Source organism: Athene noctua, chromosome 1 (genome assembly GCF_965140245.1).
Source record: "Athene noctua chromosome 1, bAthNoc1.hap1.1, whole genome shotgun sequence".
NCBI lineage: Eukaryota > Metazoa > Chordata > Aves > Strigiformes > Strigidae > Athene > Athene noctua.
Window position 1 is genome coordinate 137615239 of NC_134037.1, and position 23975 is coordinate 137639213.

At 45.0% G+C, this 23975-nt stretch overlaps 2 protein-coding genes across 2 annotated transcripts; one reads left to right on the plus strand and one right to left on the minus strand.

The window, feature by feature from the left end:
* The first annotated feature begins 468 nt into the window (after positions 1 to 468).
* LOC141971006 (uncharacterized) lies at positions 469 to 8667 on the plus strand. Its single transcript, XM_074928047.1, has 5 exons — positions 469 to 520; positions 602 to 704; positions 4452 to 4895; positions 7275 to 7415; positions 7928 to 8667. Exons 2-5 carry the CDS (start codon positions 638 to 640, stop codon positions 7984 to 7986), a joined length of 711 nt encoding a protein of 236 aa, XP_074784148.1. The 5' UTR covers positions 469 to 520; positions 602 to 637; the 3' UTR covers positions 7987 to 8667.
* Positions 8668 to 10100: 1433 nt separating this feature from the next.
* Positions 10101 to 23345, minus strand: LOC141971013 (phospholipase A2-like). The gene is made up of 4 exons (XM_074928062.1): positions 23246 to 23345; positions 19019 to 19184; positions 13375 to 13481; positions 10101 to 10264 (listed from the first exon to the last, which is right to left on the minus strand). Exons 1-4 carry the CDS (start codon positions 23289 to 23291, stop codon positions 10101 to 10103), a joined length of 483 nt encoding a protein of 160 aa, XP_074784163.1. The 5' UTR covers positions 23292 to 23345.
* Between the last annotated feature and the right edge of the window lie 630 nt (positions 23346 to 23975).

Sequence of the window (23975 nt, forward strand, 5' to 3'; positions counted from 1 at the left end):
GGCCACCCGCTTTCACAGTTTCCCCCTCCACCCTGGTGGCGTAGATGAGCTTTAACTAAATGAAGTTTAAGTAATCAACTTTTGGTGAAGAAGGGTTTGCTCTGCACTGGAAAAAAAAGTACTTTGGGGAATACGTTTTACTTATAAACACCATGGGCATATAGCCACAAAGATACTGAATTCCTAGAACTTCCTTTCATGGTGAATTAGGATGATAGGAGTCTGGATGCTCAGAAAATCAAGCCAGTACTTTCTCTTCTCACCTCCACTAGGAGGGGTTCAGCAGAAGAGAAATCTCCTTTTGCATATCTGGATATTCTGTACTCAGCCCAAAGTTCTGGTTTATACAAGGACAAAGTGAGAAACAACAGATTATCTTCCCTCTGCTCTCAGAGCATTTTCAGAATCTTCTCTGAGAGAGACCAGAACACCCTCCGGGAACTCATTGTTGTCACTTCAAACATGGCTGTCAGCCAGGCAGCAGGCAGAGCTCTGTGAGCTCAAAGCTGTGGTAACTTTAGTAAGTGTGACATTTGCTGGGCAGAATGTGAGGTCCTGTTGCAATAACACTTTTTTTTTTTTTTTTCCCCCCATATTACAGGAGGGAGAGACAGTGAGGCCATATACTTCAGCAACTATGAGCCAGCACATAGGGAAGCTCTATAGATCTGCAGTGTCTTCATTCCTCCTCTTCTTGCTGGTGGGTGAGTACTAAACCACCTTCCTTAATTAGAAGAAATATTGCTTATTCCCAAAGTTTGGCTTGAGAGGTTCTCTTCTTGTTTTCAAAAAGCAACTTTCCACTGTGGTCTTCCTCAGGATGCAGGAACACTGTATCTAGTGTACGTGGCATTAAAACATGCTTTTCTTTATAGATGCATTCCTGTTTAGCTAATATAAATGTTCAGAAAGAGTATGTTTGCCTGTCTTTTTCAAGAAGAAAGACTGTGTATTATCATTGCTAGAAGCTTCATTTCTATTTTGGTTCTCTGATGTATTAGCAACCGGTTATTGTCACAAGGTAGTTATTCATATCCATTTGCGAAAGCCAACCTCAGCCCAGGGCAAAAGATATATAAATTAAGATGACCAATGTGCAGTCATTGATCATTTAATCATAGACAACTGGGAACTGGGTACAGTTTGTATAGCACCCTCATGACACCAGCTGAGTGTGAAGTTGAGCTCTAAAGCCAACAAAGCCATCTGAAAGCATTCCAGCATGAGAGGATTTTTATGTGGGTTGGAATTCAAGTCCTATTTGCCCTCAACCTCTTCTCCATCTACCGAGTGTGAAGAAATGTGAGGAGGCTCAACTAGAAAGGTCAAATTTTGCACTGACCTCCAGCCACCATTTTGGTTCCCCTGTGCTGTTGGCAGCTGGCAGAAGCAGCTTGCAGGGCTGCCTGGTTTTACTCCAGGCACCAAGAGTAAGTTAGAGGCTCTGGGACTGGAAGAGAGCACAGGTGTGTTTTATTCTTTCCTTTTGGCACCCCGCCTCCTCTAGCCTGCCTTGTGTCTTTCTCATTCACAGCCAACGACATGGACTTACATGGGAAAGTATCAACCTGCAGATTATGTAAAGGGAAAGCTGATGGCTTAGTAGGTGCCCTATTAGTCCTGGCAAATGTGGAGCACACTGTCACATTGCAGGGAGTCCCAGAGAGCTTTCTCCCCACATGGTTGAAAACTGGCCGTGAACTGCCGACTTCATATGACAATGACCTATTAGATCATCTAATCATTTTTCCCGGTCAAGACAAGATCATCTATGCTGTATTTCTCTGTCTAGCTCAAGTGCTTTCACCAAAAAGCCTTGCATTCCTCTCCATCGGGGATTGAGCCCTGCAACCCGCATGGCAGAGGGCCTACACATCACTCTGCTAATGAAGTGATTGACTTAAAAAGAGCTTTGAAGCAGAATCAACAAGGCATTTGGCATGCTATGCTCCCAAATGCCAATATGATAAGGGCATTGTTTATTTGAATACCAGTGAACTAGTATGTTCCAGTTTTGCAACCTAAGGAAGGAAGGAAGGAAGGAAGGAAGGAAGGAAGGGAGGGAGGGAATAGATGCTGTGGTGTGACCTTCTCAGTGAAACCCCCAAACAGAGCTGTGGCGAAACAATACAGCCTACTCTTCTTGCGTTTTGATTTTTCTAATTAACTTTAAGTGACATGATCTGTACTGAATCAAAGATGTGGGATAACACAGATGACAAGGCCAGTTATTTCATGACAGGAGGGGCAAATAAAACCCATGATGAACAGATGCAACATCAAAGCACATTGTTCCTGCTCAGTTCTGTTCTTTATGTCACTAAGTGTCTGTGTAAAAATGATACCTTTTACATCACCAAAAGAAATAAAAACTACAGTTGTGTTGCAGGGGGTGCGTATGGAATGGAATGCTGGAATACTTGTAGTGGAGAAGAAATTCAAGGAGAAGAAAAGCAAGGTAGCAATAGCACTGCTTTAGCTAAAGCAGCAGTATCCCATGGAGATAATGGTTAATGAACAGAGATTTTAAAAGAGTACTCATAATGAAACTGCTCAAATTCACTCTAACAAATAACCAAATATATCCCATCAGAATATTGGATGCACAGACTGTAATATGTCAAGCTCCTGTCGGCTTAGTCAAGTATTTCAACTATACTTTGTACTTCAATGATACTTTCAACTTTGCCAAGATACTTAAACTTTTATGACTGATGCATCAATACATTGTAATCTAACTAGAAAGTGAAAATCTGGACCTCAGATTCTCCTGAGAACCTGCAGTGGTCTCATTGGTAAGATGATGTAGGAACACGAGGATAGTATCTCATCCAGCATCTTTACTACTCATTTTAGGGGACCGGATCCAAAACTACAGTAATATTTGGGTACCTAATTCTCAGGCATCCAATTCCCATAGATCGGTGTTCCAAACACAAGGCCAAAATTTTCACTTTGAGGTAAAAGCACGGAGCACCCAACAGCTCTGAAGGTTTTTCACATGCTTTGTTGTTGCCTAGTTTCATAGCGAGCTTGTATTTTCTCTATTTTTGCATCCATGAGTTATCTGACATTTAAACTGTAAGCTCTATACCCCATCCTTTTATAAGGCACCTAGAACAACAGGGCCTTGCTGTCTGACAGAAATTGTCAGTGCTACTCCCACACAAGTCATAAATAATAATAACTATGAATACAACTGTGATTTTGTGTACAAGCACTCCAGGAGGAGCCTTTCAAGTAATAATCTCAAACCAATAATCAAGAAGTTTGGTTTTCCACTGCCTCGAGACTTTCGTCCCTGAGCTTAGACAGGCCATTGTCATTGTGAAGTTTTACCAGACTCAGACTATAGAGTTTCACACCCTTTGGATGGCAATGAAAGACTCAAGACAATGGAAAATCAAGACCTTTGTTGTGGAATGGTCTGCAGTCCTTGAGAGAGCACCCACTAGTACGAAGGGAGACTATCTCACTCAAAGAAAATAAAAAAAAAAAAGAAGAAACTAAAACAACAGAAGAAACTTTTCAAAAAATTGGTCTGAACTCTTTCTTGGTGACAGCCATTGGCTTATTTTTAAGAGTTGTTTTTTCCCTTATTTTTGAGACAGCAACTATTCCTCTCATCTTCTGAGCCCAGGCTTGTTCCCAGAAATGAGATCCACTCACACTACTCTTAGCTCAAGGCTGTTTGATACTATGATTAGCAGCTGAGTGAGAGAAGGCAGGTTTAATCCTCTACTATAGGCATGTTGTCCATATTCTTCTAACAAAGGGCAGCAGGACAATGTGGTCCCTTCACAGAGAATACACGTCACCCTCAGTATCAATGCCCACAGAATACTAAGGTGCTATCCCCCATGTCACGGATAGGATCTGCAGGGAGTTCAGTCTCTGGCAATGAAGATTCTTCCCACAATTTCAAGATTTCCTATTCTGAAACTCAAAGTGCATGCCAAAACTTCTAAGAAGGTCACATTATGTTTTTGGACGCAGGCAGTTGCATTAGGATCTGCACATATTCACTGTATTTGTCAGAACAGAACTGCCTGTGTGTAAGGTTAAGTACATTTTTTGCTTTGCCTCAAAAGTAGTTGAGGCAGGAACATCAGATCCCGAGACTTTTTGGGGTGGGAAGAAAGAGGTGAACGTTCCAGGTGGAAATGTGGCTGAAGAGGCTCTAAATTTCACCAAAAGCATTGGGCAATGGCATCAATCTTCCTCTAGTATGGCAGTAGAAAGGAACTGAGGATCAGGAAAAGACCTGTCTGTACACGAGTGTAATCTAAGCAGGATCTAGGGAGAAAAAAATCCCTATTATCATAATAGTGAGTACCTCAAGTCCTAATTCCAGGAGGCATTCTTTGTGCTGGTTGGAGGTGGGGAGCAGCTGGTAGGTTTATCATCCTATCACCCTCAGCCTTCCTCTTCTTTCTTTTTTCCTGTTATAGATGTTGGTGTTAGTGGTGGAGGTGCAAGCAAGGAGAATGCAGCTGTAACTCATATAACAGCACAGCCTTCATTGTGGACAACACCCAAGCCGTGGCACCTTTTGGTGACTCAAACACCAGCCAAGCAAAAAGCCAAAGAGGGTGAAACTGTGATCTTAAATTGCCACTTTAACAGTGCACGACCTCCCTCCCTGCCTGACCTGATGGTGAAATGGTACAAAGAAGATGAAAAGGGGCAGATGGACCTGCTTGAAAACAATGTGACCATCCTGCCAAATAACTCTAGGATTTTCATGAGTGGAGACTTGTCCCATGGGAATGCCTCCCTGGTGATCCTCAATGTGACAACCAGTGACCACGGTATTTATTTCTGTGAGGTTACACTGCCGGATGGGAAGGTGGTGACAGGAGATGGCACAAAGCTCAGGATCAGGAAGGCTCTGGGTAATATTTGATGTAATTTACTTCTTTTCTTCTTCTTTCTCCTCCAAAGCTGGTCTACACCCTTGCAGAAGGAGGGAAGTTGGCCTGTTTGGCCTCTAGCAGTTAAGGCCTGGTGTCATGGATTGTGATTGCTCTGTAATATTTCTCACTATTTTCTTTAGGCCAGCTAATTTTGATTGGCTTGCCTCTATAAACAGTCACACAGGTACTATTATAAGGATTTACAACCAAAAAAAGAAGGAATAATTTTATCACTAAAATCAAAGTCAGTGCCAAGGATGAAACAGATAAGTTCTTATGTACTCACAGCTCTTTTTGACAGAACCCCCATGAGTGACAGGTGTCAAGATATCAGCTCAGGGAACAGCTGCAAACTACTTTTTTTTGGACATTATTTCTCTTCAGCCCACTAACTTGCATATTCTTTCCTTAACTCTGGATGACATAGGTAATCCCACAATAAACACGAGGATCATGTTATATCATTTCTGCTTAACTTCATTCAAATTAAAATCAAAGTAGCATTAAAAGTGCCATGCTATGTTTTCTTAGCCTCACAAATAGACACTAGACATACTAAGTAAGGAGATAACTTGCTTTGCCTTTACCAGCTGAAAATGTCAAAGCAGTTTTCCTTTCTATGTAGGCTAAATGCATTCCAGTCCCAGCATATCAACACATCAGAAGGTGTATTATCTTATTATCTGATTACCAAAATGTAGCACCTTCTGTGTCAAGAGTAAATTATGCAAGTGCCATTTTCCCCTTATTCGTTACCAAAGCTTACAGCTCACTGAGATTCACTAAACCTTTGCCCTCTTCAGCCTGAGTTCTTCCATTACTAATTTTTATAAAACTACTTAAACTGTAGCACTAACAAGGCAAGAAAACCGTGTCCCACTGCAAAGGCTTGGTGATGTGTCTAATGAGGTCTCCCATCAGCTTCATCTCATAGTCTCAGCAGCACAGGTTACTCTTGCAGTGTCTGCCCCCCGGCCTGGGTAATTGCCTTTCTGTGTTCCTGAGAAGATGAAATACATAATTTCTGCACTATGCCTGAATTAAAGGGACAAGAGAATATGAGAAATACAATTCATAAAGTAATGTTACGTGCCACAAATCCAGCCTGTCCAAAAACTTCTCTAAAATTGAAAAGATAAATTAGCTGCCTCTGTTAACTTATCCATTACGAAGAAGCAAATTACATATTTTGGAGTAAATGGTTCTACAGCACCTTCACTGCCCTCACTTTCCTGGTGAAATGAACAGCCCCACAAAAGCATTTAAACTACAGGATACTGCCCTGTATGTGGGAGAAGGGAGTGGGTTTTTACTGGTGAGCTACAACTGCTTTACTGGTTGTCCATCCATTCCTCTAGGTAGCACAGAGTAGTGGCTGCTGCTGTGAACAGCTGGCCCGATGCTTGGAAATCTGCATGTGAATATAGTAGCAAAACCATACGTTTTTTAGTGTAGCTTAAAGATAACCACATAGATATACGTAGTGAATGCCTGATCATACTGTAATTCTAGATAAAACTGGAAGGTTTTTAATCATTCTTTTATGACCTTTTCTGTGTGAGTCATGTGGCAAAACGACTACCATGAGCATGAAGCGGTCACTTAAAATCTGATCAGATCAGTGGTGTGTATTGCCCTGTGTATTGCCAGTTTCCCTCTCTCTAAAGAGACATTTGTACTTTAGCAGACTTGAAGCTACAAGGCAGATGCTCTCCATGCTGCATTCCATAACCCTTGTAACAGCCCATCCTACTGTCCTCACCTGACCAAAGGCTTTTCCTGAATCATCCTTCAGCCCCAACAAATAATAAAGCCACAATGCCAATGTGTTCTTATCTCAAAGAAAATGGAATCATCCCATCAAACTGCAACAGTCCCAAGGAGCGACAAATCAGAGAAAGAACTTCAGCAGAGCTCTGCCCACCTTCTGGTGCTGTCTCCTTTGGAGATCAGGGAGACTGATGACTTTCTCAAAATTGTCAGAGTATTTTTTTCTGTTTGAAAATAAAGCATACAGGCAGAAGTCCCATTAATTCAGGCAGCAGCATGTCTTGCCATCCCATAGCATTCAGTTCTTAAGGGAGATTGCCAGGGAGATGGGGCTGTCCTATCTCTAAATCCCCAGAAAGCGTAGCAGCTTCCTACATAGTAATGAAAAAAGAAAAAAAAAATCAATAACTCTGTAGTGCAATACACTCTCTCCCCTGTAGAAGCCCATGATTTCATGTCAGACAAGACAATGACATAATCAATACCACAGTTAAGTAGCTTCCTCTGCAGAAAATGTGCTGGCTGTGTTGCATATGCTTTCCTGGATGATTTCTTACCTTACTCTCTCTGCCTTCCCTTCCTCCCCAGGATTGTTTGGTATAGAAGAATCCATTGGAACCATCATTGGGGTTGTGGCAGCTGGTATTGGGGGCATAGTGGTTCTGATCATTGTTTTCACTCCGCAGCTGAGGAGATGCATACTCTGCATGAGACAAGGCTCTCGCCAAGGTAAGGAACACAAACAAAATCCTGGAGTCCCTTGCTTGGAAGATGAATGCAATCGCCTATTTCCAAAGCTTGCCTTTTTTTTTTTTTTTAATTTAAGAAGGAATTGGCCATTTACTTACCTCTGGTCAGGCATGGGATCTGATTCAGGAAGTAGTGTGGATGAAACTCTCACAGGGCTGGCTCTATATTCCATCTCTTTTTCAAATAATTCTTTGTTTATGTTGGGTAGAGCTTCATACATAGGCCTAATGAGTTACCTATGAACAAAATGATAGGATCTTCTTTAATTGCCACTTTTGGCAAAGAGTTGTTCAGTGAGATGCTGCTGCTTCTTTTAACAAAGCCCTGGGTCTTTTTTGGTTCTTTTAGGTTTATGCTGAAGGATGGGTCTTCCTCCCACCAACCACCTGCTTACATCTGTATTCTTGTAATGCTTGTGTAGAGAAAGCCTATGATGGCTAAAGTGTCTGTGTGAGGTGTGGTTTGTTAAGCCCAGTAATATATTTTATTAGATCAGCTGATTGAGTTGGGAAAACTAGACCTTTTCATCACACATGAGCCAAAGAAATGACCCAAGAAGAGGCTGATGTACCCGAAGGCTCACCTGCTTCTTCCAGCTCTTACGGCTGGTCTAATTAGAGCCGACTGACACTGGAAGCTGGATTTGGAGACAAGCTTCGTTCCCATTTTGTGCAACTCAAGATGTGATCTGCGTTTCAGACCGAGCTCAGCTGACTTTTTGATTTCAGTGGGGAGCCGTGTGATTTGCGCCTCCCGACGCTCAAAAATCTTGCTCGGTCCGCTGAAAAAAAAAAAAAAAAAAAGAAAAAAAATCCCCTGCCTGAAGGGATGAAGGCAGAGCTGCTCTTGCCGTTCGCTGGAGCGCTGCCGCCACCCGATGGCCATCCTGACGGGGACAGGCACACGGCCAGGGGCTCTGCCCCGTTTACCGGGGGGGAATCTTCCAGCCGCACCCCTAGGCTGATGCTGCCCACACAGCAGCATCCATTTGCATCCCTCTGCATGAACAGAGCTCACAACTTTACTTGCCAGAAAGCCTTGGAAGAGTTTTTTGTGTTGGACTAACTTGGTATTGCTCACTCTCTCCCTCTCCTTTCCGTCTTGCTCAGTGTAGTTTGAGGTGCACCGTTATAGGAGTCGCAGGAAGATGTGAAACCTACAGGTGGAACAACTTCTGATGCCCTGTAAGCCAAAAGTGGAGCTTTAGATGGAATAAAAACCTTTGCTTCTATACGTGTTGCCTTTGGCATTTTAATTTTTGTTAGCCTGTCTCTTTTTTCCCGCAGCTTTGATGGCCACAGGGGCATCCTCCTGCAGCAAGGAATAAAATAGCCTTCTGTGAAGAAATCTGTGTTATCACCTGCCAGTACCCCACTTGGTCTCTGAATCTAGACTCTGATGAGGTACCTTGGGTCTTTCCCTGCCATTACTTCTTATTTTTGGTACTCAAAGTTTGTCAGCTGTGCTTCAGAAGAGACAGAAGGAGCCTGACCTGCCCAGGCCCCTCAGCTCCCCACCTGAAGAAAACAAACCTGTGACTTCTCGGGGTGCAACTGTGGCTCCCATCTGTCTGCACCTCTCAGTATAGAGGCTCCTGTCCTGTTGTCTCGCTCCAGCCTACAAGCTTGGAAAAAAGAGGCAAAGAAGGCCCACTTGAACATAGCTGGAAGAATGGGATTTTGTTTTACTCTTGCCAGAAGGAAACATAGTGTTTCAATAAAAGCCTCCAGTACCCTTAAAAAAAAAGGAGCTATGAAAGATTTGCTTGACGTGACTAATGTTCTCCATAGCCCATGTTTCCTGACACAACAATAACTGATTCCCAGGCAGTCAGTGACTGGGGATATGCCAATATAGGAGAGCATCTCCTGTAAGCACATCAGCTCTGAAGCATGTATAGCAGGTGAGGAGTGTGTTCTTTTGCCTACTAGTAAGTAGAAGTCAGAGATTCTTGCTGGCTTTGCAACAGCAATAGCCTGGTGTAACTCCACTTACCTTTGAAAACACCTCAGAAGTGTCTCTGGTGCTGTGAGGCAGGAATGTGAGGGATAAGACATCTGGCTATATAAGCTAAGAAAAAAACCCCCACACACAAAAGAAAGGGTGGAGCCCTGCCTTGGGCCAGACTTTGCTTTTCCTTCTGGTAGGAATTCTGCTTCCTACCTCTAAGCACAAAAAAGGAATAAGGAGACATCATCCCTCTTTGTTGTTTCCTCTCCTCCTGCAGGTCCAGGAAAATAAAATGAGTCACTCCAGACTGGCATGCCTCAGGTCTTCAAAGTCCACTGTATCTTTTCACAGAGATGGAATATTTTTTTTTGTTTGTTTTGACAAATCAGTCTAGCAGAAGCCTCTACATATTTTCCAGATCATGTGCAAATGTGTGGGAGTTGAAGGGTTGAAGGTCAGGCAATGTGAAAGGACAAAAAAGCCATTTGGTGACGTATGATGTGTTCCCACGGCACTGCAGACCAAACCCTCTGTTTCTGCACAGTCAGAGCAGGATCTTATCCTTACTTCAGCATTGTGTTACCCTGTCTCTCTTCCCCATAAACACTGGCCTGATAGAAATTCTCTCACACCATTGATAGCTCTGGTAAAACAGGTAAAATTTTATTCCAGCACCTTCAGATTCAAAGGGTTGGAAGAAAGGTCCTAAAAAGACTATTCTGCTCCCTCATATCTGAAATGGCAGGTGGGATGAGTCTGTCCACATAAAAAGTCTGGCCACAGGATGAAGTGTGGGTTGTATGGGGCTGCTCCCCAACACTTGGCTGCTTCTTGGTCACACAGGCACACCATTTTTTCACACTGGTCTGTCAGGTTATCTGCAAAAGAAAATGTGGGTGGAGGATGACAGATTCTGTATGGGATGAAGGCGAGAAACAGTTTTAAGAGGAACAATTCCCTAATAAAGCAATTCTTAAGGAACAGGTGCTGTGGAAGCATGAAGAGAGAAGCATCAACATGTTGTGTTGTGTGTGGATCTGACCCTCCCCTCTCCTGTCCCTGTCAACTGACCTTAGCTGTGACCAAGAGCATCAGAAAGTAGCAGCTAAATGTCAAGAGACAATAGTTACAAAAATTTGCCTGGCACAGACTACTCTCCACCTCTAGAGATGTGTGAACAATGAGGCTTTAGTTCAGTGGCCGAAGATAAGGAAGAAAATTATTTTAGTTTAGCATGAGCTAAAAATATTCCATCTTCCCTCAGTCAGTCAACTTTTCTTTTACCTCCTCCCTCTTCACATCAGACCAATTTCAAAAGAAAAAAAATGTTGCTTTGAAAGGAACAATCTCCTGTAGGAACATTTGGAAACCTGAGTGTACATAAGCACCCACCGGGCATCCTTCACTGGTGCTCTGTGAGTTGCTCTTACATCTCTCTCATGATGGCAGAGGAGCCAAGGAACTCCACAGCAGGGTCAAGTACCTGATTTTTATGAATCAGAAGCTAATGAAGCTGATCAAAACCATACATATGGCACTATTTCTAATGCAATTATATGACTATGTGACTAGGTAAGGACCACAAGGAACATCAAAGCAACAGGCTCAGGTGGCTACATTGCAAATGACTGATTTGGGGTTAATAAGCCCCATCCCACCTACAGGCAGCTTAAATGCAGTCATTGGGCTAGTATTATTTCAAAGCACAGTGCCTTATTTACTTGAGGATTGTCTAACATCCACCAAACCCTGCACTAGGCAAAGTTTAAGGTATGACTTCATACCAGTGCACATGGGCTTTGCTCCAAAACTAACTGCAAAGAGGACAGGAATCTTTCCATATTTCAGTGGACTTTGCTGGATCAACCCTGTGTCTGATAAATAAGAAGAGACCATATTTCTTAAGCTTTGCTGAAGAGAGTCACATGTTTCCCAGTGAAAAGTGTTTCAAGGGTCCCACCGATGAGGACTCAGCACTAAGTCAATTTTTTTCTTATCTACCAGTCTTGCCTGATTTTCTCATTGCCCTCTAATCCTTGAGTTCTTCCTGTGCTGTGCCAACCACTGTCAGTTTACTGTGAGTACAAGAGTCTGGGCTGGCAGTCATTTCTGTTAGAGCAGAATGAGTTTTTTGACCAGCTCCCACAACTTACAGCCTTTTCTATATTCCAGATATTTATCAAATGGAATTCACTTACATGTGATGGCATATCTGGACTGAAATACATGGTTTTGCCAATTTTTTTCATTCCACAAACAAAACTGCCTAATAGTAGCAAAAGGAGAAGTCCCGGGTAAAATAAGTTTCTGTTTCATTTACCTGAAAATATCCGTGTTTATGATACAGTGCCAGGCAACAGGCATTTATTTCCTTTTGCATAGAAAGGACAGTTCAAGCAGTTCTGCTTCTGATGTTTCCGGACATCACTACCCTAGGCCCAGCAAGCATGCCTGGAAATTTAATTCTTCATCCCTTTTGTTTGAATGGATCAGACATTAGACCTTCACACCTCAGTAAAACCTGCTGTGCTGTAGCCCAGGGTAGGACATTTGCCTTCAGAACCCATTCTATTGTTCTTCCTCATGGGGGATGTCAGGGGAAGTGAAGCCTGCTGAAGGCTTTCAAAGAACAGTTGATGGATGCTCCTCAGGCCTTGCCTGGACATTAGTTAAGGAATTAATGGCATTGGTTTAACTAATGCTTGTTAGCCAGGTTGGAATAACTGCAGCCCAGTGCACTCTGCAGGATATATATTGTCCATGTCTCCTGGACTCAGTGGTACCCCTCACATCCACAACTAGGATTGTTCCTTCACAACAAAAAGAAACAGGATTTTTTTTTTCTCATATCAAAATAGCTAGCAGAAAATATCAGCCAGCTATGGAAATACGGGTAGGAGGGATGGAGAGCAGTTACACGTTAAAGCAATACATTCCTCAGCCAGTGCTTTGTATATAATACGTTGTTCTGGCACTTGGAAAAGAGCAACTGAAGATGTGTTGTGCCACATCCTGTATCTGCTGGCACATTCTCAGCTGCTGGAGAGGCTGAGGACTGCACCAGTAGAACATGGTCTTCTGACAAGGTAGACATAGTTTTTTAATGTTTAAGCAAGTAGCGTTGATGGTATGGGGACAACTTTCACTCTCACACGTTGCTTTTCAAACTTTCAAAGTGTTCTACAATGGATTTTACCATCAGGGACTTTTTGGAGACATAGCAATAGAAGTGACAAATTTGAAAACTCATGTCATCTGGTGTATGTCAAAACAAACTGGTGTGAGCCACTGATGGGTTGTGACTGCAATTCCAGACCTTCCTGACTGTGTACCAGCTGTAGAGCTGAGCACAGCTTACACTTGCTGTATGCCTGTGGCACTTGAGAGCATTCGACTCTGCAAGTTTCAAAATCTCTGCTGGAGCCCTCAGGCTTTAGGCTGGAGTCCCACATGAGGCAAAGATTCAGACTGGCACCCTATTTAACCTGTCTCAAAGACATGTATAATAGCATGGCCCTTCTCTAGCGTACAATGGTAAGTAAATCACTGAAGGGAGGGCTTAAACTGCCACGGGAAGACCACGCCTGCAGCAATGGCCACAAGCAGACCAGGACTTTGGGAAAGGTGTCAGCAAAGAGCAGGTGTGCTTAATGTGGGTGGCACCTGCACCCCTGCCAAACTGAGATGGCTTGTTGGCTCCATGGCCCCTGCTCCCGCTCTTCAGCATGGGGAGGACTCAGGTTGCCTGAGACAAATGGTGCTGGGGCTCCAGCCTTCCTCCCAGCTCCAACTGGGGCCTCCTGGTGAGCCTAGTGACCCAGGCAAAGCATGGAAAGACAGCTCGGAGAACAAACATTACCCAAAGCAGCTTTAAAACCATCTCAGCGTACACAGATCTATTTCTGAAGCCCACAAAACTCTTAGGTCAGCCTATGCCCCTGCAGAGGAGGGAGTGGAACGAACCCAAGGCGAGCATTTATTTCCTTACCACACCGCACGGCATTCTGCTCACATGCCCACTGGTACCGCTGCGCCTTGGGGCTGCAGCCTGCCTTCTCTGCCTTGTCATAGCAGCAGTCGTGCCTGTGGCAGCACCTGGGACAGAATAAAAGGCAGAGTTTGGACTCAGGCATCCTGCATATTCTGCTCAGGGGTGTTTGCACATACCCCAGGAGCTCTCCACTCACGCACCACTTACAACAGCAATGTTTGCCCCAGCCTGTTGATGAACCAAGCATTGTGCCATCTCTTTGAAAGCTCATATGGCTCTGGAGCTCATTAATGTTGTATCTTCTCCCATGACCACTGTGCTGCTTCCTGTGAGCTTTTGCCCTCAGAAAGGCAGGTGTGGTCCACACATGGTAACCCCATGTGCTGAAACGGAATTGAAGTGTTACTATGAGGTGCATGACCATGGCTTAGACTTAGACCCATCTCAGAATTTGCAGTGGGAATGGGTTTTGTCTTCCTCAGCAACACCAAACAGCTTCATCTCTTCAGTTCACCTGGATCTGCCACGTGCTCTTTGGCTCATCCAGTTTCTGAGAGCTGGCTACAGACTCATCAGCCTCAATGGTGGGATTCATACCAATTAACTTCAGATCCTTAAATATAAACATCTCCATCTCAGATATTGATCTATACTGCCTTTATGCATGTCTGCAACACAGCTCATATTATGGTGCTGCAGAGATCTAACATGGGTGAAAAACATTGCATTTGAACATGCAATTGCTCTTCATTTACCATAGAGGGAGCTGAGGGTGACAAGCCCAGCTGATGATACCTGTCCTGTAGATTAACCAGTGAGATAAGCCCCACTGTCTATTACTTCAGAAAACTTGATAGAAAACTTGGTCCCACTTGAATTTTATTCTGGTAGTTTATGACTCAAAATACAATGAGAGAAGATTCAGGACTTAGAAAGTTTCTCTTCCAGATAACCAAGGTTGGTTGAGCAAAGATATGAGGTCAGAGGCTGGAGGCAGAGAGAAATGAGGTCTTGCATTTCTGGAACTTGTCCCTGCAAGATCACTGGGACTCTACAGAGAAATGGTTCTACTAATCGTGAAGCATTGAGGCAGGCTGATCTGAGGGGTAAATGAAGAGCAGACAGCTTTTAGAGAAGCTCTTGAGTCCTAGATGTGAATGTCTTCAAGAAGTGGAGGAGCAGGCCAAAAGGGAGCATGGCTGATCATCATCATCAAGGCCTAAGGCCAGTGTACCTGAAAAGCCAATAAAAGTCTGTGATCCACCCTGGAACCCACTATCCCTCTGGAAAAGTGGAAAAACCCTGCAAGAATGATAAAGGTCGCTTGTGCAGGAAGTGGGGCTTCTCCAGAGACCCACTGGGAGCTGTCACTACCTTACCCAAGAGGTCAGGAACAGCATGAACTTCATCACCCTCTGCTGCATAAGGATTTTGCTATTTTAGAAATTGGTTTATGGATATGAGTGCTGGTGGGCTGTGTGAGGTATAAAGCCCAGGAAAAAAAAAAAATTTTTGAAGTGCAAAGAAGAAATTTCACCACTGATGCAAATTCTGAAAAAATGAACTGGAACTAGATCAGGTGAATCATGTGAAAGAGACAACAGAATCAGACCGGTCAGATCAAATTCAGCCTTCTAGTAACCCCTGTGATTACACAGAAGCTGAATTTAGTCCAGTGTGCTTTCCCTACCGACTGAGCTCCCAGTTTAGTAGTTAAAGTAGCAATTTCATCCCACAGATGAGTCTGCAAACTAAATGCCTTTTTTTTTCTCAGCTTGCCAAGATGAAACCTGTGTGATGATTATGACCACACTACTCACTGCTCTGTGAAACCTAGAAATGTAAGTTAGCATTAACAAGAGTAGTATCTCCCTCCATGTTGACTCCTCAGAAGAACTTCAGAATGGGACTAAATGCTATGGGATATAGGTATCTAAAAGATGCTTTCCCATGAGGAGTTACAGCAATTGCTGTAATTGAGGAGACCTTATTCAGCTCATGGAACCGGTTCTGTTGGACATGATGGCAGTAACAGGTTGTAGGTCAGATCTTTGTTGGTTCAGTAACACCTCACTCCTGCACTTGTCCTGAAGATGTTAGACATGAAGGGCCAAAGGAAAGAAGAATTCACAGCCTTGGGGAAAGTGTGAAAGTCCCAGCTTTCTCAACGTATGAGTCTATGCAACGTGCCATGGGATGGACTATGGCACTGAGCTACAACTGGGGCACGTGTCATCTGGAGGAGTTGCTGTAGCCAAGAGCTTCCTGGCTAGCATACCTGAAGCTGCAGCACAACCTCGTCCGTCCTCAGGGAGGTAGATAGCAGAGCAGCCCCATCATGGGTGTCTCATATACGGGACAAAGAGCACAAGAGGCCACGGTGGAGAGCCACGAATCAGGCTGATTTGAGGCAGAGGGGCAGATGTAGAAATTATAGGGCTTATGAGGTCTGAAGAGTGACTCCGCAGTCAAATCAGTTGGCATCAACAGTGGAGAGTGTGGGGAGGAGGAAAACACAAAGGTAGACAGACAAAGGGAGGAGTTAGCAGCCTGCGGGCCAAGGGAATGAAATTGCTCTTTAGAGAGACCCAGAGGGAACAAATACAAAAAGAGATAGGAAAAGAAGTGAGAAAAAATCTTGGAGGGGACGAAAGATGGTCTGTGAATCAGGCAGGACAAGCAAATAAGTACTAGAGAGGTGTGATAGCTAGCGGTGAGAACTCACTGCTCCTTAGCTGGCTTGGCAAAACCAGGGGAATTGCATAAATTCTGCAGGGCTGAGGGATTTGGGGCACAATTCTGCTTCCCCTTACACCACCAGTTCCTCCTGATGACACCCATGACTGCAGAGGGGTGATATGTAGCTTACACCAACAAAAAGCAAGACGACTTTGGCTCACATGTTACAAACATCTCTTTCAGGTGCTCTGAAAGAACTGCCAAGGATTGAAAAGTGAGGAAACCTATCGTTGTCCTTTGCCACCTCTGATGGTCCCATCCTGTTTGGAAATGCCTTTCTCTGCACCTGGGTCAGAGCATGGTGTTAAGCTTTTAATAAGCGGCTAATACTGAGTTAGACCAACCCAAACAGTCAACCAACACTGGCAAAGCACTGGTCAACAGGTATGGAAAAAAAATACAACCCTGTCCTCTCACTAGTAAGCAACCTATTCATCACATCTGGGCTACTGAGACAGCCCTAATGGCTACAGACAGCTCCAGCTGGCCCTCAGGGTCCAGCTGGCCAGACCCCTGCCGTTGAGCAAATGCCATTAATGTAAGAACTTGTCACGTTGCGTTTGTCACAATGTGTTACCAGCACAGCCACCACTGTCTGTCTTTTTGTTTTGATTTAACTCAGCAACTGAGGGGAAATCTTACTCTTCCTCAGGAGTTTGCCAGGACTGAGCCATATATGCCACCTTGCCTTTGATGGCATTTGGTGTTTTCAGGGAGATGCTAAGCACCTTCCAGTCCTGCCTTAAAAAAATGGGTTCTGCAGCAATCCAGGGAAACAGAAAGGGGAAGGAGAAACAAATCTACTGACTTTATGTGGAAGAGGTGCATTTATGAATTGAAGTGATGGGCCTGTGAGCGTGGAACAAAGGGAAAAGGTAATTACTGACAACTCCACATCAAAGACAGTGTGTGAAATAAACCTTATAAAAGGATTACCCACTCCACAGCTTTTTTTTTTTTTTCTCTTCCCATAAAAGAGAGGTCCTTAGAAGCACTCTAGCCCTGTCTAGACAGATTGAATTACTCATAAGAAAATTACTCCTTTTGTAGGGGTCTCAGTAACAAACACAGAGGTGTCAAGGGGGTGTCATTTCAAACAGTGTTTGTCACTCAGGGCCAGTAGTTTTGCCACTCTGCTTCTCTGTTTTTTAGAATGGCAAATATAGAAAATAATGTGGTCACTTTGATGGGCATAGGGTACTCAACCACACTGATTTTTGCATCAGTTCTCAGTAACAGATATCAGGAGATTCCTTTAGGAAACATAAATTGGGAAATTTTAGGGTTAAATCTATAGTAGGGGCATTCTTCCTACCTAAGAACCTAACTGAAAATGTTTCTGGGGAGCTTTATTGCAGCTAAGGAATATTAATGAAAGCACTTAAAGGATCAAGCTTCCTCTTTGCAAACTATCTGGTATTGTGAGGCATTTCCAGTTGCAGAGTCTCATTTTCTGCCATTAGGATAAAATCCACATCCCATGGAAACAAAATGGTGGTAGAAACACGTGGCCATATTTTACTCTCTGTCTCTTTTTCAGCAGTGCTGACCACTCATATCTCTCAGAGTCACTTAAAATTGGGGGTCACCCAATATCTATGGAAAACAGCTTTTAGGTGACTCTTCCATCCAGCCCTTTGGTAAAAGAAGTACTCCAAATTAGTGAAGTCGTGTTTTACTTCAAAGATCTGATTACCAGAGTTGATGAAGGGCTAACAAAAGTAATAAATGCATTTACAGACACTGCTGTAGGTGGTGATAAGCAGATCAAGAAGTATTACTAAAAATTAAAAGTCTCTACACCTGAAAGCTGTGGCCCTTTGGAGGCAGTTACTCATTATTTGTAAGTCCTGTATTGACTATTCCACAGACTAAATGTTTCATAGGTACAAACCAGGGATGTGACAAAGGGCTTTGGGTGAAATGTCTCGCTACATTAATGAAGACATCTCTGCTAGTTTTAGGGGACACTTGTTCCTTTATGCCCACAGAGGAGCTGGCTTTTAACGTTGGCATCTTTTCCTCCTTTTTTTTTCCTTTTTCTGTCCTGCCAATGCAGCAAAAGTTTGGTTTTGTAGCAATGCAAAATGTCTCCAACAGCTGGATACTCTGGAAAGCTCAGTTCCCTTCCCAGTGAGCTGCACGCTGCCTTCACTCCTGCCTCTCGGTAGCACCTGGCCTGCTGACTGTAGATAAACAAATAGACTTGTGTGCTCTGTCTTTGATGTTTAAAACCAGACAAGTCTGCAAATAAAAGGCTCAGGAGCACACAAAAGTCCATCATGCTCAAGATTTACAAGTATGCTAACTGCAAAATACAAGAAAGAAACCTTTGATTGCAACACTTCCTAGAACTAATTGCTTTCAGCCTTGGGAATAACAAGCACAGCATCTTCCCCACTAACAAAGAAGAGGGGAAATAACACCACACTCTTCCCTGTTGCTGTTCTTCTTGATTCAATGTGAACTAACAGGCAATGAGGGCAACAGGTTTGATTACTCCTTGCAACGGTCTGAATGTCTTCCACAGGATAAACAGTGATATTCCCATCGCTGCCATTTTCAGGACCTGAGTGAAATAACTCTCCAAATGCTGCGGTCAGTCCCCTTTTTCTCAGGCAGGGCTTGCTATCCATGAAATCATACCCTGATTCCTCCTTCTCCCTCCACCGTACAGACTACCAGGTCCCAAGAGCTCTGCTCTCATCCAGAAGGTGGTTAAACCCTCACTGAAGCCCCAAGTGATACCTGAGTCCTCACTCACAGTTCCCCAGTGCTGTTCATACAGACTAAATTCCCCCTCCTCAAGGCAGTAACGGGCCCATGGAGGCACAAGACTATGAACAGGGAAGAGTGGGGAGATCTGCATCACTTCTGGATGCATAGCTGATGTTCTTCTTACCAGTCTGTTTTATCTTTAGGCCAGCCTTGTCCTCCCAGCCCGCAGTAGCATCCATAGCCAATATATGCCAATGGAGACCGTCCTGTGCCACACGATATGGCTCCTGCCAATTCAACGATTCCTCGGGTGTGCAGTGAATGGGATTTTCCTGGAGCACCCTTCCAAACTGCGAAGACAGGACAGGATTAAACACACCTGAGACTAAACTCCTTAAATGGGGACTTTTTTGGTTTAGACTGGTTGGTTGGAGCAGCCTTAACAATCGAATTAGACATGAGATTTGGCCTGCAAAGGGGACTCTCTGCAGGGGTCTTACCTGAGGCCTGAGATGACCAGGAGGCAGATTCAGAAATACCGAGTGCACCCTCAGTAAGTTTGCAGATGACACTGAGTTGGGTGGGAGTGTTGATCTGCTCAAGGGTAAGGAGGCTCTGCAGAGAGACCTGGACAGGCTGGAGCCATGGGCTGAGCCCAAATGGAGGAGTTTCACTAAGGGCAAATGCCAGGGGCTGCCCTTGGGCCACAACAACCCCCAGCAGCACTACAGGCTTGGGGAGGAGTGGCTGGAGAGCTGCCAGTCAGAGAGGGACCTGGGGGGGATTGATAATGAGCCAGCAGTGTGCCCAGGGGGCCAAGAAGACCAATGGCATCCTGGCTTGTGTCAGCAATAGCGTGGCCAGTAGGGACAGGGATGGGATCTGACCCCTGTGCTCAGCACTGATGAGGCCACCCCTTAATGAGTGGGTTCAGTTTTGGGCCCCTCACCCCAAAAATGACATTGAATGACTCAAGCACGTCCAGAGAAGGGCAACGGAGCTGGTGCTGGGTCTGGAGCACAGGTCTGATGGGGAGCGGCTGAGGGAACTGGGTGGGGTTTAGTCTGGAGAAGAGGAGGCTGAGGGGAGACCTCCTGGCCCTCTACAGCTCCCTGAAAGGAGGGTGCGGAGAGGGGGGATGAGTCTCTTGAGCCAAGGAACCAGCGCCAGGCCAAGAGGGAATGGCCTCAAGCTGCGCCAGGGAAGGTTTAGACTAGATGTCAGGAAGTATTTCATTGCAGAAGGGGTTGTTGGGCATTGGAATGGGCTGCCCAGGGAGGTGGTGGAGTCCCCATCCCTGGAGGTGTTTAAGAGTAGGGTCAATTTAGTGCTTAAGGACATGGTGTAGTTGGGAACTGTCAGTGCTAGGTGAACAGTTGGACTGGATGATCTTCAAGGTCCTTTTCCACCTAGATGATTCTGTAATTCTGTGATACTCAAGCAGGCTATTTCTGCAGAGAGTGCTTGATTTAACTAGCTCTGGTGCACTAATGGGTGATGGTGGCCTGGAAGAAGGTTGCCTGGTTTTGTACGTCGTGGAGCCTGAGCTGTTAAGCTTTGCAGGGCCTATGCCAGCACCGAGCAGAGCCAGCTGGGCTTCACTGCACCCCAGAGTTCCCAAACCTGGGAAAGCTGACAGCTATGCTGTGCTCCCAAGTGAGATGTGAAGCAGCAGAGGACAACCAGACCTAACCTGGGCTCTACAGAAAAAAATAACGCTTCCATATTGCCCAAGATGTCTTATATTATCCATGTTTCTCCTGTTATTCAGGGTATTTTAACCCATGCTCCAGATGGCAAAAAGCTGACAGTGTTATTAATTTGTGTAGAGGGATAGCCACGGGTCCCTGAACATGTAAGGTTTACTTTGGCAAGGATAGGATGCCTATGTTAGCCAAGATGTATGTGTATCAGCTTTCTTTTGAGTGTTTGGAAATGCTGGCAACACTTACAACCATTTCTGTTATTACATTCCATTTAAGTCATAACATCAGGTTGGCTGCATAATTTGATAAAAAAAAAAAAAAAAGAAAGGAGCTCTGTGTCAGCTGAAACAGGTGGATGGCCACCCAAACCCATCTGGGGTTTTTTGAGTTACAAGTCTTCCAAACAATGTTGTGATTTCACTTTGATTTGCTTTTTTTTAGAAACCACACCCTCTACCTTTAGTAACTGTTACAGAAACCAAGAGCACCCTACCGCTAATAGTGCAACCCCTGTGATGCTCAGCTGCAAACACTGATGCTCACCATGTTAACGATGGTGACAGGTCAGAGTATTTCTTGCCTGGGTTTACTGTGAAGGACGAAGCATGCTTTGCACTGCTCTATGGGCCATGGCAAAGCTACTCAGCCATAGCACCAAACCCCTCGGAGCAACTCTCTAACCCATCTGTTCATCCCAGCCGTGCTCAGCCGAAAAGAAAAGCCTGCAGAAACAGGGACACTTTGTGGCACACTTGGATGGAGAGGGAGGTGACTCCTGGGAGCTGGGAACCCGCCACTGAAGTTGCCACCTGCCCCTGGCTATTGCAGCACGCTTGACCTCCTCAAAGTGCTGTGTAAACACAGACTAATTAATCTTCTAAACCACCCGAGGACTCAATACTACTGTTAAAACAGTTGCTTTCCTTTTAGAACCTAATCCCCTTGCTCGGGCCTCTCCCTGCATCTCCTGGGCCGGCTCCTGCTCCTAGGCTGATCCAAACCCCAAAGCAAAGACAAGGAGGATCTCTCCCCATGAAGGACAAGGCTGGGCTTTGCTCCTTCTCTGCACCCCGAGCCCCCAGCAGGAGAGTGTTGCCCTCCACCATTTCCTCCCACCCCAAGTGATCGGCACCTCGGGCTGTCCTGGCAGTTGGGGTTTCCTCACAGCCTTCTTATGCTTCCCGGGGCATTCCTCGGGGATTAAATGCACATTCCTGAGAAAGTAACCTCACTGTTCACCTAAACACTACTTGAGTGTTCGGGTTTTGTGCTAAAAACACATTAGAGGGGTGTTATTCGAAACTAAAGAGACGACCTATTTCCCTTCTCTAAACAGTGGGGCTCTGGAGTTAGAAAGGGGCTCTGCTCTCAGGTACCCCTGGGGAAATCACAAGCAGCGAGCTGCTCTGGATTTTGGGTTAAAAATCATGCTTTTTCAACCTGTTGCAGTATGCAGACCCTGAAAATGTTCCAATGAAGACAAAAACGTCTTTGTAGGCATCCAGGCCTCCCAATGAGCAGCTTTCTGCTTTTTGCTGTCTCTCATTGACCTCTTAAACCAGGACTCAGCTGGACTTCGTCTGCTGGCCCCTGGCTGAAAGCAGACGAGGGTGGTGTAAGGTAACTGCACCTCACCCAGAAGAAGAAAGGCCATTCTTCTTTTGGGGATATCTCTGAGGATCAAGGAACTGTAATTACAGCTCAGATCTGCTCGTGAAAGCAGAGAGAAAGCCCCAAAGGGAATCGAGCCCCAAAGAATCAATTAGTGTGCTTAGGGCTGCGGGCTCTGCAAGAGCTTGAATTAACGTGGACATCCAGGCAGCCTCTGATGTTCCTGTTTCATTCTTTGAAAGCTGGCTGGGTTTTGAGCTGATGGTGAAGCACTGCAGCTGAAACATCAGCCCCAGCAAGCACATTTCAATATGCAGGGGCTCAGCTAATAATTTGACCAAGAACTGAAATTGCTTTTTTTACACCAGGCAGCCAAGCCAACGCAGCTGGGAAAGCCTTGGAAAAGCCTGAGTCTCCACAGCAGCCAGCACTTAGCCACATCTCCCTTTAGGAGCATGTTCAATCATTAGTTATATTACTAATGGGGCACCTTAGCAGAGAACATACCTGCAGGGAGTTGAGTGGAGGTGGATCTGACAACCTCCACTTTCTATTTCCTGCTTAAAGGAGCTGCCTTTGCTGTAGGTTAAGGTGAGGGTTTGGGGTTTATTTTAAAACTGTACAGCAAGTATAACCTCAGACCTGCCAGTTTAGTGTCATGTTGCTGCTGTGTGTAGGGGCTCTATGTTAGCAGGTATTTATGGGGGTTTTAAAAATTATTTTATTTTTTTAATTGAAAACTGCTTAATCCACGGTCCTGTTAGAAAAAAAAATAGTATTTAAGAAGGTATTTTTATGAAGAAACACAGACGCCAACAACTTTGTAGTAGAAAGCTATTCAAAAAGAAAATCTCTCGTGTTTATAGAGCCCCAGCTATGTGCACTACCAGGGAAGTGAAGCGGGCAGGCAGCTCACTTGCACAGCCCCCCACCATTAAGTTGAAAAGAGTTGAGCGGTGCTTTTTTTTTCCTCACTTGGCCAAACCACACCGAGGTGACTGCCACGAAGCCCACAAGGCTGATGGCGAGGGGAGAAGCCGTCCTGGGCTGGGGTGAGGCATGGGGAGGTAAAGGGACCGAGAGGTGTTACTCACCTGCCTGGAGCAGCAGCAGCAGCAGCAGCAGCAGGTGGGAGCCCATGGGCAGATCGCTCCGTGCTCCCTCCCGTAGGCTGGGGTTCAGCTGCCAAGCGAGCCGAGGTGTGGTGTGTGCTCAACAATCCTCCCGGGCGGCTGCTCCAGGGTTTATATATACATGGCTCTGAGCCCATGTGAAATGAAACACCCTCTCCCACGACGCCCCCGAGCCCCAGCCCGTGTCCAGTCCGTCCCCACAGCGGGCTCCTTGCTGCGCGGGGAGAGGGCGAGGGCTGGCTCTGTTTGCTGAGCATCACCTTTGGGAGGGAGGGAGGGGCTGCTGGAAGGGCATTAGGCTGGCGGTCCCGAGACATCCAGGCACTAAGCTGGGCTCCTTCTTTAAGGTGTTTGCTTACAGACCCTGGTTAACCTCTGAGGAGATGTGGAAAAGGGAAGCCTGCGACTGGGTTTTCTGTGGCTTGGGCTCGCTGCTGTGGCAATAATTTTCTCTTTTTATAGATCACTCTTTCCAGGGTAATTATTTAAAAAAAAATATTTTAAGACTGATTATTTTTCATATTTAAAAAAGAAGAGACAAAACTATAAAAATCCAACAGAAAGAATACTGTTAGCTGCAAGTATCTAAACTGACCAACAGAACTAATTCTGCACCACTCCCAAGGGGAAAAAAATACCCTCTCAGCCTGTTGCTGCACCTGACCGAGACCTGATGTCTTGAAGATTCATC

What these genes read in the sequence shown, in the direction of transcription:
- LOC141971013 (XM_074928062.1), bottom strand. Translation starts at nt 23,291, where the DNA reads ATGGGCTCCCACCTGCTGCTGCTGCTGCTGCTGCTGCTCCAGGCAG. An exon ending in GCTGCTGCTGCTCCAGGCAG is followed by an intron (nt 19,185 to 23,245) that starts GTGAGTAACACC and finishes CTGTCTTCGCAG; the next exon opens with TTTGGAAGGGTGCTCCAGGA. An exon ending in CCTAAAGATAAAACAGACTG is followed by an intron (nt 13,482 to 19,018) that starts GTAAGAAGAACA and finishes ATTCTGTCCCAG; the next exon opens with GTGCTGCCACAGGCACGACT.
- LOC141971006 (XM_074928047.1), top strand. Translation starts at nt 638, where the DNA reads ATGAGCCAGCACATAGGGAAGCTCTATAGATCTGCAGTGTCTTCATTC. An exon ending in CCTCCTCTTCTTGCTGGTGG is followed by an intron (nt 705 to 4,451) that starts GTGAGTACTAAA and finishes TTCCTGTTATAG; the next exon opens with ATGTTGGTGTTAGTGGTGGA. An exon ending in CAGGATCAGGAAGGCTCTGG is followed by an intron (nt 4,896 to 7,274) that starts GTAATATTTGAT and finishes CTTCCTCCCCAG; the next exon opens with GATTGTTTGGTATAGAAGAA.